This window comes from Moschus berezovskii, chromosome 19 (genome assembly GCF_049115385.1).
Source record: "Moschus berezovskii isolate FMDL1 chromosome 19, NW_MosBer_1.0, whole genome shotgun sequence".
Taxonomy (NCBI): Eukaryota; Metazoa; Chordata; class Mammalia; order Artiodactyla; family Moschidae; genus Moschus; species Moschus berezovskii.
In genome coordinates, this window is record NC_142478.1 from 46,583,268 (window position 1) to 46,602,511 (window position 19,244).

At 39.8% G+C, this 19,244-nt stretch overlaps 1 protein-coding gene across 1 annotated transcript in view; it reads right to left on the reverse strand.

The window, feature by feature from the left end:
• The window catches only part of TDO2 (tryptophan 2,3-dioxygenase), a 40,970-nt gene that overhangs the window by 13,072 nt on the left and 8,654 nt on the right, over positions 1–19,244 (reverse strand). The window contains 2 exon segments of the mRNA XM_088827855.1: positions 1,831–1,921; positions 3,706–3,811. Coding sequence (XP_088683981.1) covers positions 1,831–1,921; positions 3,706–3,811 — 197 coding nt within the window.

Here is a 19,244-nt window from a genome sequence, read left to right on the forward strand (position 1 = left end):
TGTGGAGAAGCAGAAGTAATACTGAATATCTATAAAGTGAGATATTAATATTCATGAACCTAATGAATGGGCTTCCCTGATGGCTCAGACAGAAAAGAATCTGCCTGCAATACAAAAGTTTGATCCCTGCAATATGGCTTCGATCCCTGGGTCGGGAAGTTTCTGTGGAGAAGGAACTGGCTACCCATTCCAGTATTCTTGCCTGGATAATCCCATGGACAGAGGAGCCTGGTGGGCTACAGTCCATAAGGTCGCAAAAGTTGGACACCACTGAGCAACTAAGCATGCACGCACGCAACCTGATGAGTTTGACAACATTTTTGTTTCTAAAGATTTAGACTTTACAGGGAGGACAAGTTATGAACAGGCATATTCATCGGTTTCCCTCAGCTCCTGGCATAATGTCTGAGATAAGATAAACACTGGGTGATTATTTTATAAGTTGATAAATTAAACAGCAAACACAGTCATTAGGGGAACATGGAAATGAATCATTTTAATGATTGCTCATGCATTCTGTTTGGGCAAAGGCTGTGCTTCTGTACTAATGAAGGGAATAAAATTATACCTTTAAATTAGAGCTAAGAAGACTTTAGAAATCTAATTTCCATCTTTAGACAAAAAAAGCAAATCAAATATTTTTTGATCAGTTTATTTATCAGTTTTTCAAGTTTAACTCTGGGTAGCAGGTCCCATGACCTGCTGAACTTGTGTTCTGATGGAAGGAAAGTTTCTCCATCAAATGATGCAAGCTACCATTTACTATGAGCTCATTGCATGCTGTACCTTGAACTAAGTGTGTAACACACCTTATCTCATGTCATCCTCACAGGAGTTCTATGAATGAGAAGATGTAATCATTCTTCCCATTGTACAGATGAGGAAATGGAGAGAATTACTGGTCCAGAAACCTGACTGAGGTTGCATCATCTTTAATGCTGGAGATGGGATTCAAAATAGATTTCTGATTCTAGATGTATGCTGACCTGCTATCATTCTGCCCTCACTGATTTTGTCTTGGTATAAGCCACCAACAGAATGTCAACGTAAAAAACAGAAGTAACACATTAAGCCAATTATTTTCCTTTTTTTTTTTTCTCAAAGGAGTTGATTATATTAGCCAGTCAGTGAAGAAAACAATCATTTGATGAAAAGACGGACAGAATTGATAAGACAAAGAAACATCTAGAAATGCAGCACTGATCAGCATGAGACATAGGCCATGATCAACCAGAGGACAATATTATGACACAAAGGATTTAGAGTAAATCTTAATGTTTGGGGGTAACAGACTTCTGTAAGACACATATTTGTGAAATCTTGCACACAATTCAAAAAGTTCCGAGACTTCCTAAACTTCCAAAGTCATGGACTCCTACGTTAAATAACCACTAGCCAGAGGTTAGAAGTCTGGAGAGAATAAATACACATTTTAGATAAAATTTATATTTCTGTTTAGTACCAGATTTCTGTTGGACATGTAAAGTTACAGTAAATGTGAGTTATCTATTTCTTGTAAATAGCTCTGAGTTGGCAAGCAGTGACATCTTAACTTTCCGATTCTTTGTCAATTCCAAGAGACAAAAAGTCTCTTTGGATTAAGGACAAAGTCCTACCTGATCCAATAAGTAGTGAGGTAACAGAAGACTGTAATAAATCCCAGAAGGAGGACCTATAATCATTTATCTGACAGCGAAGTATTTGCAAGCATCCTAACAAATGTAATCCTTTACTCTTCCACCATTCTACAGTTAAAAGCATTGTAACTTTCCTCATTACTAATGGGAAACTACTATGAATAGTTACTGTTCAACTCTGTGTGCGACTTACCTTGATGAGTTATGATAAAAAGATGTTCATCATGGATTTTATTTCCTTTTATTTCACTTTGAAGCTCCTGTGCATTCAAAACTTTTTCCAACTTCAAACAAAAAAATAGAAAAACTGATTTTGTAGAAACTTCTATTTACATGATGAATAAGTTACAGTTAGGATCTAATGTACACAATAGTGATTGTAGTTAATGACAATGTATCGTATACTAGATCTTAAGTGTTCTTACCACAAAAAAAAGAAAGGTGATTATGTGACATGATGCAGGCACTAGTTAATGCTCTGGTAGTAATCACTATGCCATATCTAAGTGTAATCAAATCAATATGTGGGCACCTTAAACTTATGTGACGTTGTATGTCAATTATATCTCAATAAAACTGGAAAAAGGGAGTGCAAAAAGACTGATATTGAAATTACAAAACTTGATTTTTACCAACTTTAATAAATAGAATATGATACTGTAAAAAAAAGTCTCTCAAATACTCAGAAACCAATCTACTTTCTTTTAAACAATTAATGTCTCTTCACAAGGACTGAGTTGAATTTTATGAGTTTTATTCCTTTCAGAAGAAATTATATTTGTGTATGTGTGTGTGCTGTCATGTCTGACTCTTTGTGACCAAATGGACTGTAGCCCACCAGGCTCCTCTGTCCATGGGATTATCCAGGCAAGAATTCTGGAGTGGTTTGCCATGCCCTCCTCCAAAGGATCTTCCCGACCCAGGGTTTGAATCCGAGTCTCTAGAGTCTCCTGCATTGGCAGGTGAATTCTTTGCCACTGTGCCACTGGGGAAGCCCAGGAATCTATCCTAATACATACTATTACCCTCACTGAGAAATTACCCTTCCATCTCTTGAAGCCAAGCTCTATAACTTGTTTAGCCTACTGTGTGTCTGCTGTTCTTTTATTCTCCTAAAGAATCCATTCTAAGAAGGTCTTAATGTTGTCTATCAGCTTATCCTTAGAAACCCATCAACAAAGTCATCAAGGACTCTAATCATTTCACATCTTAAAAATAATCTCTAGCAACTTCCCTGGTGGTCCAGTGGTTGGGACTCCATGCTTCCACTCAAGAGGTGACGGTTTAATCCCTGGTCAGGGAACTAAGTTCCCACATGCCAAGTCACCAAAAAAAAAAAAAGATAAAATAATGTTCAAATACCTCTTTGTAACACCCTTCTTTCATCTAAACATATGTCTTCAACATTTCCACTTTACAATAAACAATTTAAAAGAGAAACTGTCTGGCTCCATTTGCAATTCTAGGCTGGGATTTAGTAACCAGGTCTCATGTGAACAGGTCATGCAATGCCAGCCAGTTATGTATGCTTTCTCTGCCGTTATTGTACTTTTGTTGGGCAGGTGAATCTTCACACACAAGTCTTTAGAATTTTCTAACAAAAATATATGTTTGAAAAAGAATACATTTGTATAAAAGGAGATATCTTTAGATCCATAAAACTATTTGGTGACTGAGAATCTTTATGACCCCATGGACTATACGATCCATGGAATTCTCCAAGCAAGAATACTGGAGCGGATAGTCATTCCCTTCTCCAGGGACTTTTCCCAACAGAGGGATCAAACCCAGGTCTCCCATATTGCAGGCAGATTCTTTGCCAGCTGAGCCACCAGGGAAGCCCAAGAATACTGGAGTAGGGAGCCTATCCCTTCTCTAGTGGATGTTCCTGACTCAGGAATCGAACCAGGGTCTACTGCATTGCAGGCAGATTCTTTACCAGCTGAGCTACCAGGGAAGCCCAACTGCAAAAACAAACACAAAACAATCCCCAAACATGAAAATGTCACATAGCTGAGTTTAGAGCCTAAAAATGAAAGATAATCCCTGTAAGGACCATGCCACTTACTTGCAGGTAGTTCCCATAGATAAGCCCTCCTTTACTGGCTCTATTCACACCAGCCTGTGATTTGTCTTCTTCACTGCCTTGTGCAGAGAGTGGTTTAAAAGCATATCTGCAGGTGAAAGAAATGAAAGGGTAAAAAATAGAGCTTGAGAAAGCACAGTACCGAATAATAGGAGCGACGAGAATTCTCTCATTCCTAACTTTTCAAAGTAGGTGATTAAACAGTGGAAGAAGGCTGACAGTTTTCACCCTTGTTCTTGAAATTCTGAAATTACTGTTCATATTTGACATTCCTAAAAGCTTAACCATACTCAGGATAGAGGTAAATACTCACCCAAAGTTGTTTCCTAAAAAGGGGCACCCACTCATGGTGAAGATACACTGTCAGGGAAGCCCAGAGCTCTGACTGTGGCTGGATGATGAAGCTGACCTCCCCAAATGGTCCACAGCTGCCTTTTATGTACCCTGCCCACCCTGCCCCAGCCAATCAGCCCCTTTGCATCTCCTAGTGGGACTTCTGTTTCAGCTGGTACAGAATCTGAACTTTGGCAGACTGTAGAGTGAACTTATGTTTGGGGCAGTTTGTTTGCTATAGACCTGAGTATTCTGCCAACAGTATTTGACTTGCTAAGTTCTGCTTTCATATCCAAAGTAACAAGCAGTAAATAAATCAATGAGAGGCAAAGTTTAAAACCCTGAAGATTTAACTATTCTATTCTGACAACACATTTGCATAGTGTTAGAATGTATAAGAGGATGAGCTTGTTAAAAAACAAATATTTATCCTCTTGTTCTTAGATTTGGATATTGTTACAACTCTAAAGCCAAAGACAGACCTTGAGTGTCTCTGGAGAAAGAAATTCATTATTCAACAGAGGCAGGATTCACGCTTAAACCCCAATTTCAGCCCCTCTTCAAAGTTTTCCTGGTCTGAATCTCATTTAATAATTAGTAGCAGTCAGGCTGCTGTACTGTATTAGAACTTAAATGCATATTATTAATTTACTGACACTTGGGCATACTGACTACAGGGCACTGGGAGTCAACCCACTTTGTCTGCAGATAATTTGAAAACAGTAATAACATAACTGAAGTTCCAAAGCATGTCCATGAGAAAGTATTCTTTCCAAAAAAATATTATTGATTGGTCTAAGTTCTAACTGTTGCTTTGAGGTCCATGGAGCCAGAGCAGAAACTTCATCCTCCCTTTCCACCACTGCAAAGCACGAAGAACCACACAGAGAAGGCTTTTCCTATTTATCTCAATGGTCAGTTTATGTCTAATTCACCAGAGTCATTAGAGGCCAAAAGCCTCATTTCCAGTCTTGGCCCTACCACTGACTAATTTGTGATACGGGAAAATTAACATGTATATGTATCAACTTCATCCAAAGAAATGAAGATGTTTAAAATTGACTGGAGCTTCAAAGATCTTGAAAGTGAAAGTCATTTAGTCGTGTCCAACTCTTTGTGACTGCATGGAATTCTCCAGGCCAGAATACTGGAGTGGGTAGTTGTTCCCTTCTCCAGGGGATCTTCCCAGCCCAGGGATCGAACTTGGGTCTCCTTCATTGCAGGTGGATTCTTTACCAGCTGAGCTACCAGGGAAGCAAAATTCTCATTTTATGACTACAATAAATTGTAAGATTAATGCAGTTTTACAGAAGGATAAACAGCATGAAAATGTTGTAAGAACTTGAAAATCATGTAAGCCACATCCTTGACCCCCGTATCCCCTTGGGGTTTTTACAGATATACAGGTGTGTGTATGTGCTCAGTCACCTCAGTTGTGTCTGTCTCTTTGCAATCCCATGGTCTGTAGCCCGCCAGCCTCCTCTGTCCATGAGATTTCCCAAGCAAGAGTACTGGAGTGGGTTACATTCCTTTCTCCAGGGGATCTTCCTGACCCATGACTCTAACCTACCTCACCTGTGTCTCCTTCACTGCAGGCAGATTTTTTATCCACAGAGTCACCTGTGAGTGAAAGTCAATCAGTTGTATCCGACTCTTTGTGACCCCATGGACTATACAGTCCATGGACTTCTCCTGGCAAGAATACTGGAGTGGGTAGCCTTTTCCTTCTCCAGGGGATCTTCCCAACCAAGGGATTGAACCCAAGTCTCCTGCATTGCAAGCAGACTCTTTACCAGTGGAGCCACAAGGGAAGCCCGTTGAGCCACCTGGGAAACGCTTTTTACAGATACATCTGCAATTGCTTATTCCCAGACCAGGGGTTTGTCAGCAGGAGAGACAGAAATAGGTCCTCGTATCCTGGCCTGGAGTGTTTGGAAGCAGAGACTATTTAATAGCTCCTCCTTCTCCACCTGGTTGTTTAACTAGCTATGAGTTTACAAAGAATACAGCTAAATAATTTATTCTATTTTCTCTAAGGTTGAGAAGTGTTCTCCACATACTGGTCCCTATACTAGTGGAAGAAATAAGGAAACTTCTTTCACTATGAATTAGAAAAATTAGATATTTTAGAAGCAAGAAAGTTTCTTCTTTTTTAAAATAAGATTCCACTTGGATCTTGTGTGTGTGTGTGCGTGTGTGTGAGTCACTCAGTCACGTCCAACTCTTTGTGACCCCATGGACTGTAGCCCACCAGATTCCTCTGTCCATAGGATTCTCTAGGCAAGAATACTGGAGTGGATAGCCATTTTTTTTCTCCAAGGGATCTTCCCAAGCCAGGGATCAAACCTGGGTCTCCTGCATTGCAGGCAGATTGTTTACCATCTGAGCCACCAGGAAAGCCCTCAGATCTTCTAAGTAGGGTTAATTCAGTTACTTGTTGTTCAACATGAGAACTGATTATTCAAAGATGTGAATTCAGTGCATCAGAGAACACATGTTAACCTAAGGACAGTAACTACAATAACGATCCCTCATACACAAATATTCGTATTTAATTTTTCAATAGAAAGTATAATGCAATTTTAGGACTGCTTGTATTCTGGCCAGCATCTTGTTAATATTTACATGTTGCCACTTGGAAATCAATCTGTCAGTCTGATGCTTACCTCATAGTGAAAATATTTTATTCATGATCAGATTTAAAACTTCTATAATCAATATAGTACTTATTGCTCCAAATATATTTTATGTACTGGATAGTTTATACAGACCTTGTAGAAAGATGAAGCAGAAATAGATGTTTTTCTGGAACTCTCTTGCTTTCTCCATGATCCAGCGGATGTTGGCAATTTCATCTCTGGTGCCTCTGCCTTTTCTAAAAGCTGCTTGAACATCTGGAAGTTCACAGTTCACATATTGCTGAAGCCTGGCTTGGAGAATTATGAGCATGACTTTACTAGCGTGTGAGATGAGTGCAATTGTGTGGTGGTTTGAGCATTCTTTGGCATTCCCTTTCTTTGGGATCGTGATGAAGACTGACCTTTTCCAGTCCTGTGGCCACTGCTGAGTTTTCCAAATTTGCTGGCATATTGAGTGCAGCACTTTCACAGCATCATCTTTCAGGATTTGAAATAGCTCAATTGGAATTCCATCACCTCCACTAGCTTTGTTCATAGTGATGCTTTCTAAGGCCCACTTGACTTCACATTCCAAGATGTCTGGCTCCAGGTGAGTGACATTACTTTGCCAACCAAGGTCCGTCTAGTCAAGGCTATGGTTTTGCCCGTGGTCATGTATGGATGTGAGAGTTGGACTGTGAAGAAAGCTGATCGCCAAAGAATTGATGCTTTTGAACTATGGTGCTGGAGAAGACTCTTGAGAGTCCCTTGGACTGCAAGGAGATCCAAACAGTCCATTCTAAAGGAGATCAATCCTGGGTGTTCATTGGAAGGACTGATGCTAAAGCTGAAACTCCAATACTTTGGCCACCTCATGCAGCGAGCTGACTCACTGGAAAAGAGTCTGATGCTAGGAGGGATTAGGGGTGGGAGAAGACGGGGACGACAGAGAATGAGATGGCTGTATGGCATCACTGACTCGATGGACATGAGTTTAAGCGAACTCCGGGAGTTGGTGATGGATAGGGAGGCCTGGTGTGCTGTGATTCATGTAGTCGCAAAGAGTCGGACACGACTGAGCGACTGAACTGAACTGAACTGTAGAAAGATAATTTTAACTCCAAGAAATCTCATGGTGAGAATTTCAGACATCAAAGAAGGTGAAAAGAGAAGACAGACTTATGGGAACAGACTATGTTTCATGGTAGTCTTCCAAACTCATCATGTGTTCTCACACACGTAACTCTCTGCACCCATGAATTTCAGAAGGAAACACTGGACACAAAGCTGGCTGATGACCATGCTCAGAAGACAAGAATAATGGAAGGAAGCCCTACAAATCACCCATCTGTTTATAGGTAAAAATACTGAAAACCTGGGGAGCAAAATAACCTTGTCCCCAGGTATGTCCTAAAAGGATTCTCCTGGTAGCTCAGCTGGTAAAGAATACACCTATAATGTGGGAGACCTGGTTTTGATCCCTGGGTTTGGAAGATTCCCTGGAGGAGGGCATGGCAACCCACTGGAGTATTCTTGCTTGGAGAATCCCATGGATGGAGGAGCCTGGCGAACTGCAGTCCACAGGGTCTCAAAGAGACACAAGTGAGTGTCTAAGCACAACACAGCACAGCCCAGCACAGTGTCCTAAAAATATTAAAAGTATATAAAAAATGAACTGTTAAAAACCAATGTCTCTGGTTCTTTCATTGGTCTAAGATTAGGTAAAGAAAGGGAACCTATGAGATGGAGCAAAGAAAAGAATTGGCAAGAACTGGTGTTGGGCTCAATTTAGAAAGTGAAGGGAATTTGTTTTATTCCTTCAGCCATTGCAGTTTTGATCTGTAATCTGCTGTGGAATGTCCCATTTCCTTCTTTCACTTAGAACTGGGACAACCCCCACAACCCTACTCCACAGACCACCTGTTTCCATTTTTCTTGCTCAACAGTTAAAGATGGTGGCAGACAAGGAAACGGGGAGTCAAGAATGGAAGTTCTCATGGATAAATGACCCAGCATTCTATTTTCAGAAGATAATTCTGAAAAGTACCCTGCACCCATTTCAAAACATCCGCAAGGGAACCTCAACTTATCTACCTCCATAGGGAATCTTGGTTTTGGCTTTTCCTCCTTCCCTGCCTGTCTCACCTCCCCCACTCCTCACTACCTCCTCCTGGGACCAGTTTCCTTATAAACTCCCTCTGCTCAAGCCCTGGCCTCAGGCACTTCTTTCGAGAAAACCGAAGCAATATGGAGAACTCTTATTCATCATAAGATGCAGAACATTTAGGAACTGAGTAGTTACCTTTTTGTTTGTCAAAATCATTTTCCTTTCCAACCAAAGAAAATTCTATAAACATAGCAGCCATTCCACAATCCATTTTCATTGATTTATTTGGTGTGACAAATCGCCACTTGTTATATGAAGTAGTCTTTCATTGGTTGTTCTTGTATTGTTATTGTTGATGTTTTGCTTTAGTCCCATAGATGGGAGTCTCAAGAGAATTAAAATGCATTTTAGCTGATATTTAAATTTAGTCACACAAGTAGGAACTATGCAAAGTCTATTTGATAAAACTTGGAAAAACTATCAATAAGTAAATTTTTCTCAGTTGTAATTATGATGACAGACCCAAGAATAAAACAGAAAAGATACTATTAGAACACCAATTTAAAGAGACGGGGTACTCAAGTTGCTAATCATGGACCAGTTAAGGAACTATTTCTTCCCTCTGTGTGGATTTAAGATGACTGTGACCACCTAGAAGAGAGCACCAGCAAAACATCCTCTGACATAAATCGTAGCGATGTTTTTTTGGATTGGTCTCCCAAGGCAATAGAAATGAAAATAAACAAATAGGACCTAATCAAACTTACAAGCTGTTGTGCAGCAAGGAAAATGATTAAAAAATGAAAAGATAACCTATGGAATGAGAGAAAATATTTGGGTTTAATCTCCAAAATATACAAATAGCTCATATAACTCAACAACAAAAAACGAAAAATTCAATCAAAAAATGGGCCGAAGACCTTAATAGACATTTCTCTGAAGAAGACATACAGACAGCCAGGAGGCATAGAAAAAGATGCTGAACACCACCAACTTTTAGAGAAATACAAATCACAACTACAGTGAGGTACCACCTCACACCAGTCAGAATAGCTGTCATTATAAAGGCTAAAATAGCAAATGCTGAAGAGGGTATAGAGAGAGGGGAACACTCCTGCACTATTGGTGGGATTGCAAATTGGTACAACCACCATAAAAAACAGTAGGGAGATTCCTTAGAAAACTAAAAATAGAATTTCCGTATGATCCAGCAAACTCACTCCTTGGAATTTACCCAGACAAAACTATAATTCCAAAAAATGCATGCATCCTTGCATTCATAGCAGCACTGCTCACAGCAGCCAAAACATGGAAACAACATAAATGTCCATCAACAGAGGAATGGATAAAGAAGATATATATACATATATAAATATATATGAATACTACTCAGCCACAAAAAAGAATGAAATAATGGAAATATTGCAGTAACATGAATTCAACCAGAGATTATCATACTAAGTGAACCAAGTCAGACAGAGAAAGACAAATACCATATAATTTCATATATGTGTAATCTAACATATGGCACAAATGAACCTATCTACAAAACAGAAACAGACTCACAGTCATGGAGATCAGACTTGTGGTTATCAAGAGGAGCAAGAGGGAAAAGGAGGGTCTGGGAGTTTGGGCTTGATAGATGCAAACTATTACATTTGAAATGGACAGACAAGGTCCTAATGTATAGCATAGGGAACTGTATTCAGTATCCTTTGATAAACCATATAGGAAAATAATATTAAAAAAGAATGCATATATATATATATATATGTATGTATGTATAACTGAGTCACTTTGCTGTACAGCAGAGATTGGCACAAGACTGTAAATCAATAATATGTCAATTAAAATATATATTTATATTTTTTTGTAATCCCATATATGAACATGTTAATCACTCTGTTGGGTCTGACTCTTTGCAATCCCATGGACTATAACTCACCAGGATCTTCTGTCCGTGGAATTCTCCAGCCAAGAATACTGGAGTGGGTAGCCATTTCCTCCTCCAGGGGATCTTCCCAACCCAGGGATCAAACCTGGGTCTCCTGCCCCACAGGCAGGTTCTTTACAGTCTGAGTCATCAGGGAAGCCCTATCCTATGTGTATATATATATCATAAAAAATATAGTTTCAGGCCTCACAAAGATCAGTCAACCTATTTTCCTAGAATAATCACCAGATGGACATAAGGGATTCCCAACATTTAACTGCCCGTGATATATGTATGTTCAACCCAATTATTTGTACAAAAAGTAGTTGTTTATGATGGTAAATAAAATATAAAATTAAGTTGGTAATATTTTTAAAAAGGATGCAATTAATGTTTCTACCTTCCCTTTCCATCACCCTTTGTTCAGGAGAGTCAAAAGCCAATTTAAAAACTTAGCTATTTAGCAGAGAAGGAGCCTATTGATAGTATTTACAAAGGAGGGGCTTAATATGGTTAACCTTAGAAGAAAGTCAATGAGCTTTGTTTTCAAATTAGGAATCTTGGGAACCATGACTTGTATATTTAGAGCAAATATTTACACATAGGCAGGTAAGTACATCAACAACTTGCTAAGCACCTGCTCAGTAAAAGTTGTTCAGGTGCAGTTAACCATCTTCTGTGTGTTTTTAATTCTGAGTTCAAAGTTTAAATCAGTCACTCCCAAATAATTGGCCAATATGTGTAAAATGATGTCCAGGAATGGAGAGAAAATTCAGTAGAGAGAAAATTCAGTAAAAAGAAAGAGAAAATAACTGTGTAGTTTTTGTAATGTCCATTACGCACCAAACACTGTGCTAGGGCTGTACAAAGGTTCACACGTTTTTGGTCCTCTGAGAACTGACACTGCACAGGCTGGTGGTTGACAGAGCCAAAGTATAACCCAGACTCTCACTCTAAGTCCATGCTCTCTCTCCTACATAAGCCTGTCTTGTGTTTCCCAGCTGGTAGACTTCAGTAACATCCTAGGAGATAACAGGTCCTGGCACAGAGCTCTAGAAACCCTTGTAATTTCTTAAGTGATTAGAGGGTTGGGAGGGGACTTCCCTGGTGGTCCAGTGGTTAAGACTTTACCTTCTAGTATAGGGGACACAAGTTCGATCCCAGGTCAGGGAGCTAAGATCCCACATGCCTTGAAGCCAAAAAAAACAAAACCTAAAACAGAACCAATATTGTAACACATTCAATACAGACTTTAAAAATGGTCCATGTCAAAGGGTGCTGGGAACATCTTTTGTTCTAATATTTGGCCCCCGGCCCCGACACAGCTCCTGAAAGCCCTGTTATTTGCTGGATGGCAGGAGTGTCTTTTGTTCTAATAAGGCAACTCTGGGTGGGTCCTGGCTGAGGAACTGTCACTGGAAAGAATAAGCCGTAATTAGATGCTTGGGGTTTTCAGCCCCACCCCCACAATTCTCTTGTGAAGAGAGCATGGCTGAGAATGGGCTTAAAGACGGATTTTGCCGATGTGATGGAGCCTCCACACATACCCCATAGTATGGCATCCAGAGAGGCTGCAGGCGGGTGACTGAGGGGAGGTGCTGCGAAAGTGGGGGACACTCAGAGGGCACGAGGGCTCCGCACCCCTCCCCACACACAGTGCCCGACACGCCTCTTCATTTGGCTGTTCATCTGTGTTTTTAAACAAACTGGCAAATATAATAAGTGTGTCTCTGAGTTCTGTGAACTGCTCCAGCGAGTAATTGAACCTAAGGAGGGGGTCATAAGAGTCTCCAATTTGTAGCCAAATCAGACAGAAGTTGTGGGTGACCAGAGGAACTATGATTGCAATTGGTGTCTGAGGGGTGGGGAGCAGTCCTGTGGGGCTGAGTCTCAACCTGGGGAATCTGATGTGATCTCCAGGTAGACAAAGTTAGAATCCAGTTAGTCATAGGACAAACGCCTACTGGTGTCCAGCTTTCCTTTTCCTTCCCTTTGGATGCCTTCTATCCTTGCCCCTCTCATGATTTTTGTGGGGAGCTCTTGCTGGTCTCTGCACCCGTTGCTCTGGGGCAGAGACTCTGCCTGTGAGGGCCACCCTCTGCAGCAGCCCTGTCTGGGGAAACAGCCCGGCCCCTGGCTGGTTGCCTCCCTTCTGCTTAGTCTTCAGGTTAATTTGCTGCTCACCCTTTTTCTGCCCTAATGCCACATCCAAGTTGCGGTTTTAAGTATGCATTGGTATAGCACCAGTTCTCAGTAATTCCAGAGGGAAAAAGAGAACTGTTTGGTGTGGGGGAAAAAACTGTACACAGTTGGTGACAGGAAGTAAACTGCTTTGTGAAAAGTAAAGGACACACAACAGTTGAAACACTGAGATTTTTTCTTTTTACATACCTTTACTGATTCTCCACTTTATCAAGGATCAGTTCCCATGTTTCTCATTTCTGTAAATCTAGGAATATCTTTAGTTATTTTATACTATAAATAAATCAGTTTTCATGATAATGATTTGTTGATTTGACTTTGATTTTAACCTTGATTTTATTAATATTACATGATAAAATTGCAGTATCCAGAGTCTGACCTGTAAGGCAAGTTTATTAGTGTCTCCAGGAAGTAAGCCATGCTGTTTTCTTTCACTAGTTCCAAATTTGCTTCAAGGCTTGAGTGTGTTTAAACAGCCAAATTAAAAGTAATGCATCCAAACTGAATAGGATAAATTATCATTAGGACACCCAAAGATTTATAGCTCTGGTGTAAAAACTCATGTGTAGTATTTTCTACACAGAATTTTTATCTCATAAAATCCTAGGTATTTAAAATACAGCCTGGGTTTCAGAAGTTAAAATCACTTATTTTATCATCTGTCCAACAGAAAATCCTTTAGAACAGTGTACCAAAATAGAAATAATCTTAAGTGTTAACTTAAACTACTTTATTATAAGTTTATTTAAAATTATACTAAAAATTCATTCAATCTGAATAGTGAGCATGGTGACTATGCTATAAACAGTGTTCTAAGCTCAAGGGTTAAAGTGATGAGCAGGACAGAAAATATTACATAATATGTAATATTACATATGTACATAATATGTAATAATGTTAATACCCTTAGTAAGAAAAAAATAACCAAAAAATTAAGACAAATTAAGAAAGATGAAAATTTTAGATCACAATGGATAAAATAAAACAGGGGCGTAAGACAGGGCTTGGGACACTTGATCGATAAGGCAAGGCCATCCAAGACGTGTCATCCATGAGCCCAAATAGTACCAAAGAGTCAGCCAGGCCCAGATCTGGATGGACAAAATAAATGTAAGGATGCTTGACTCTTGTATATTTTAACTCCAAAGCAAATCTATAAAAACTTACACATAAGACTGTTCATATCCAAAAAAGTTAAATTCACACAGGTAATTTAATATCTGTTGATGGCATGTGCTTGGCCCCAGGGTGACTGCCTACACTTGTTTCAAGGCAGGTCTTCCTGAGTGTTACTTGTCAACAGTGATGGGGCTGCGTAATGCCGCCATCCTGCCAGCACTTCTGTCTGTTCACACAATTGGGAAAGATCTGTTCTGGCAGAGCACAGGGATGGCTTTTTTTTTTTTTTTTAGGTTTTACTCTTTTATTGGAGTCACACTTCATACATAACTGTGTCTGTTGGCTTTTTCACACCAACGTGGTACAGTATTACAGGTGACTAGATGTCCACAGTGTCCAGAAGTGCTGTCTTATTCCATCACGGCCCTCTGCAACTACAAATGGTGTAGCAAGCACCTCAACAGTGCCCTAGTCACCAGGTAAGGAGGCTGAGATACTCCCTATGAGCCTGGTGTGAACAAGTAGATAACCATTCAGTTCACCTGCATTCTTGTCTCATTTGCCCAGGACAGATGTAGGGTTATGTGTGATAACATGAATATAAACACGAATGCACAGCTCGCTGAATCATGGGGGAGATGTGACCAGAGCCTTCCTCTGTTTTCATAGGAAGCATCTTCAAGGCTAGGATGGAAGGGTAAGAAGATTCCTCATGAGCCTAACCTATCACAATCGAATGTTCTCTCCACGAGCAGGTGCAGGACTGTTATCTGGAATTCTGAACAGAAAGAATGCAAAACTATTGCTGTTTAATGGGAATAAATAACTTACTTTTCATAAACAGATTCTCAGTCCTTTGGCCTGCTATTTTCTGAGGAATTTAAGATATAGAAATATAATGAAGATGCCATTTTAAAAAGAAAACTTTTTCGAAAGAATTTAAAAATCTATTTCAAACTAGTCATTCGACTTCAGATGTTGGAACTGAATCATCAGTGAGTCTGTGTTTAGAAACAATAATTCTGATTAAATGAAAATTTCTTCTTAACAGCTCTGTAAGAGATGTCTGTTTAAATGGCCACCACACTGTGAGCTAACTCCAGTTGTCCACGTGTCCTAGACCAGCACTGTTTCTACACGACACCAGACAAGAGCCAGTGCCACTTCCTTCTCTTCCTTCTCCAGAGGGCCATGCAAGTTGCATTTTCCCTCTCAGCCAAACTCCTTGGCTTGCAGTTCTTAACCTAGGCCATTTCTTTCTAACCATCTCACTTCACAGGTGGGAAAATGAAGGCTTAGAGAATTTCAAAATATGGCTTAAATACAACATCTACTTAGAGACAGGATTGGAGTAAAACCATTTAAAAATCTTCTGCCTCCAAGAAGGGAATAATCATTCTCCTGGGTTACACTGCTTCTCTAAAAGGAGACCGGGTTAGCTAAACAAAACACATGCAGGAAGTGGGATAAAATATAGTTATTTATTATGTGTTTATACCTGCCTTATTCCAAAAGAAAAAAAAACTTTCAGGCAATTTATAATATATATTCAATGAGCATGAAAAAGATAGCTAAAATTAGACAGAGAACAGGTCAAAAAGAGAATTAATGTAGGAAAATAAGATTAAGCCAGAAATGATATTATCATAAGACAATCTGTAAGAGTCTAGACAGTTTTTTTTAGAGAGGGAGCCAAAATTTGCTTCTAAGTTTTCTAGCAGCCAATGCAAAGAAGGAAATTAGATAAGTACATAAGTCACAGTTCACAAACAGTCCTGGTAATGAAACAGAGAAACGCCCTTTGTTCTAGTAAACAGAGGTTCCCTGGCGTAGGTAGGAAGCTGCTGGGGGAGGGGCTAAGCCAGGACTCATCTCCATCAGAAGATATTTTATTGAGGGTTATGAGTCCCTGAACAGCACATGAAGCTGTATTAATACCTTGCAGTTTCAACCCATCACTTTAGTGGGAGTCTGAGACAGAATTGCCCTCATTGATTTCATGAGAGTCATCAAAATAAAGGTTTCGGTCATTAACTGCTGACTGTATGCCTGCAGGCTTAGATTCTGCAAAGCTTTTTTTTTCATCTGGACACATGGTGTGAAGGGAAAGGTGGGATGAACTGGGAGATTATGTTTGACATAACTACACTGCCATGTGTAAAATATTTAATATATAGCTAGTGGGAAGGAGAAGGCACTGGTGACCCACTCCAGTACTCTTGCCTGGAAAATCCCATGGATTGAGAAGCCTGGTAGGCTGCAGTCCATGGAGTCACTAAGAGTCGGACTCAACTGAACGACTTCACTTTCACTTTTCACTTTCATGCATTGGAGAAGGAAATGGCAACCCACTCCAGTGTTCTTGCCTGGAGAATCCCAGGGATGGGGGAGCCTGGTGGGCAGCCGTCTATGGAGTTGCACAGAGTCGGACACAACTGAAGCAACTTAGCAGCAGCAGCTAGTGGGAAAAGATACCCCATGTCCAGAAATAAAGAAGAAAGAATGAACACAATCACGATAAAATCAAATCCCATTCCCACTAGGTGGGTGACACACAAACTGTAGACACACAATACCAAAGAAGTTCTCCCACTGTTGTGAAGGTTCTGAACCCCATGTCAGGCCTCCCAGCCTGCGGATCTGACAAAAGGACTGGGAATTCCCAGGGAATCTGACCTTGAAGGCCAGCAGGATTTGATTAAAAGACTTCCACAGGACTTGGAAAAACAGAGACTCCAGTCTTGGAGAGCACAAGTAAAACCTTACACACCAAGACTCAGAAGAAAGAAGCAGTTACCCAACAGGAGACTGAACCAAAATTACCTGCTAATGTTGGAGAGTCTCCTGTGGAGGTGTGGGTCAGCAAGGGCTCACCATAGGAATGGGGGCATTGGCAGCAGCAGTCTGGGAAGGTCCCCTTGGCATAAACCCTCTTAGAGGTCACCATTAACCTGATCATAGAGCTCACAGACTCAAGGTCTGGGTCACCTCAGGCTAAAAAGATACCAAGGAGTGAGTGCAACCCACCTGTTGGCAGATAATTGAACTAAAGCTTTACTAAGAAAGGTCCTACCCACCAGAGCAAGACCCAGTTTTTCCCACCACCAGGCCCTTCCATCAGGAACTTTACATAAGCTTCTTAGCCTCCTTCATCAGAGGGCAGACAGAAGAAGCAAGAAGAACCACAGTCCTACAACAGCTAAATCAAAAACCACATTACAGAAAGTTAATCAGCATGAAAAAGGAGAAAGCTATGTCCCAGATGAAGGGACAAGATAAAACCCCAGAAACACAGCTAAATGAAGTGGAGATAGGCAATCTTCCAGAAAAGAATTCAGAATAATGATAGTGAAGATGATTCAGGATCTCGGAAAAAGAATGGAGGCAAAACTGAGAAGATGCAGGAAATGTTTACCAAAGACCTACAAGAACTAAAGAACAAACAAAGAGAGATAAATAATACACTAGAAGGAACTGATAGCAGAATAACTGAGGCAGAATAATGGGTAAATGATCTGGAGGACAGAATGGTGGCAATCACTGCCACAGAACAGAATATAGAAAAAAGAATGAAAATAAATAAAGACAGCCTAAGAGACAACAATAAATGCACCAATATTGACATTATAAGGGTCCCAGAAGGAAAAGAGAAAAAGTACCTGAAAAATATTTGAAGAGATAATACCTGAAAACTTCCCTAACATGGGAAAAGAAATAGTCAACCAAATCTAGGAAGCACGGAGAGTCCAAGGGAGGATAAACCCAGAGAGGAACACCGAAACACACAGTAATCAAACTGACAAAAATTAAATACAGAGACAAATATTAAAAGCAATAAGGGAAAAAAGATAAATAACATACAAGGGAACCTCCATCAGGCTATCAGCTGATTTCTCATCAGAAACTCTACAAGCCAGAAGGGAATGGCATGATATATTTAAAGTGATGAAAGGAAAGAACCTACAACCAAGAATACCCTACCCAGCAAGACTCTCACTCAGATTTGATAGAGAAATAAAAAGCTTTCCAAACAAGCAAAAGTTAAGAGAATTCAGCACCACCAAAGCAGTTTTACAACAAATGGTAAAGGAACTTCTCTAGGCATGAAACAAGAGAAGGAAAAGACCTATCTATATAAAATAAACCCCAAACAATTAAGAAAATGTAAGAGGATGATACATGTCAATAGTTATCTTAAATATAAATGGATTAATGCACCAACCAAAATAAATAGATTGGCTGAGCAGATGCAAACATGTGCATGTATCCACTTCCACTTACCACATCACTCTGCTTGAACCTCAAAAAACAATGTAATTATTTTACATTGTTAGAGTAATCACAAGTATGGCTTGCAATTGTAATTATCTTTTTTGTCTGGCTATTGACTGTGATTGAGACTCTAAATTCAGGGAATGACAATGGAAAGAAAGACACAAATTCTGTCAAAATTTTATAGATGGAAAAGTTATTAGTTCTAGAATGAGCGCTTCTTGATGGCAGAGACTTTTCACTCTGAATGAATGAATGAATAAATTAACATTACTTGTGGAGTGACTCAGTAGTGTAAAGTGAAGGAAAATCAACTCTGTTGGAGTAATCAGAAAACCAGAGGGATTGTAACACTATTTACAGTAGTTAGAACATGGATGCAACCTAGTGTTCATCAACAGATGAATGGATAAAGATGCTGTGGTACATATATACAATGGAATACTACTCAGCCATGAAAAGGAATGCATTTGAGTCAGTTCTAATGAGGTGGACGAACCTAGAGGCTGTTATACAGAGTGAAGTAAGTCAAAGAAAGATAAATATCATGTATTAACACATGTTTATGGAATCTAGAAAGATGGCACTGAAGAATTTATTTGCAGGGCAGCAATGGGGAAACAGACCTAGAGAACAGACTTATCTATGTGGCGGGGGGTGGGGGGAGATGGAGAGGGTGAGATGTATGGAGAGAGTAACATGAAAACTTACAATACCATAGCCAGTGGGAATTTGCTATATGACTTGGGGAACTCAAATGGGCTCTGTGACAATCTAAAGGGGTGGGATGGGGAGGGAGATTCAAGAGGGAGGGGACATACATATACCTATGGCTGATTCTTGTTGATATTTGACAGAAAGCAACAAAATTCTGTAAAACAATTACCTTCAATTAAGAAATAAATAAATTTTAAAAAAAGAAAGCCAGAGGGCAAAG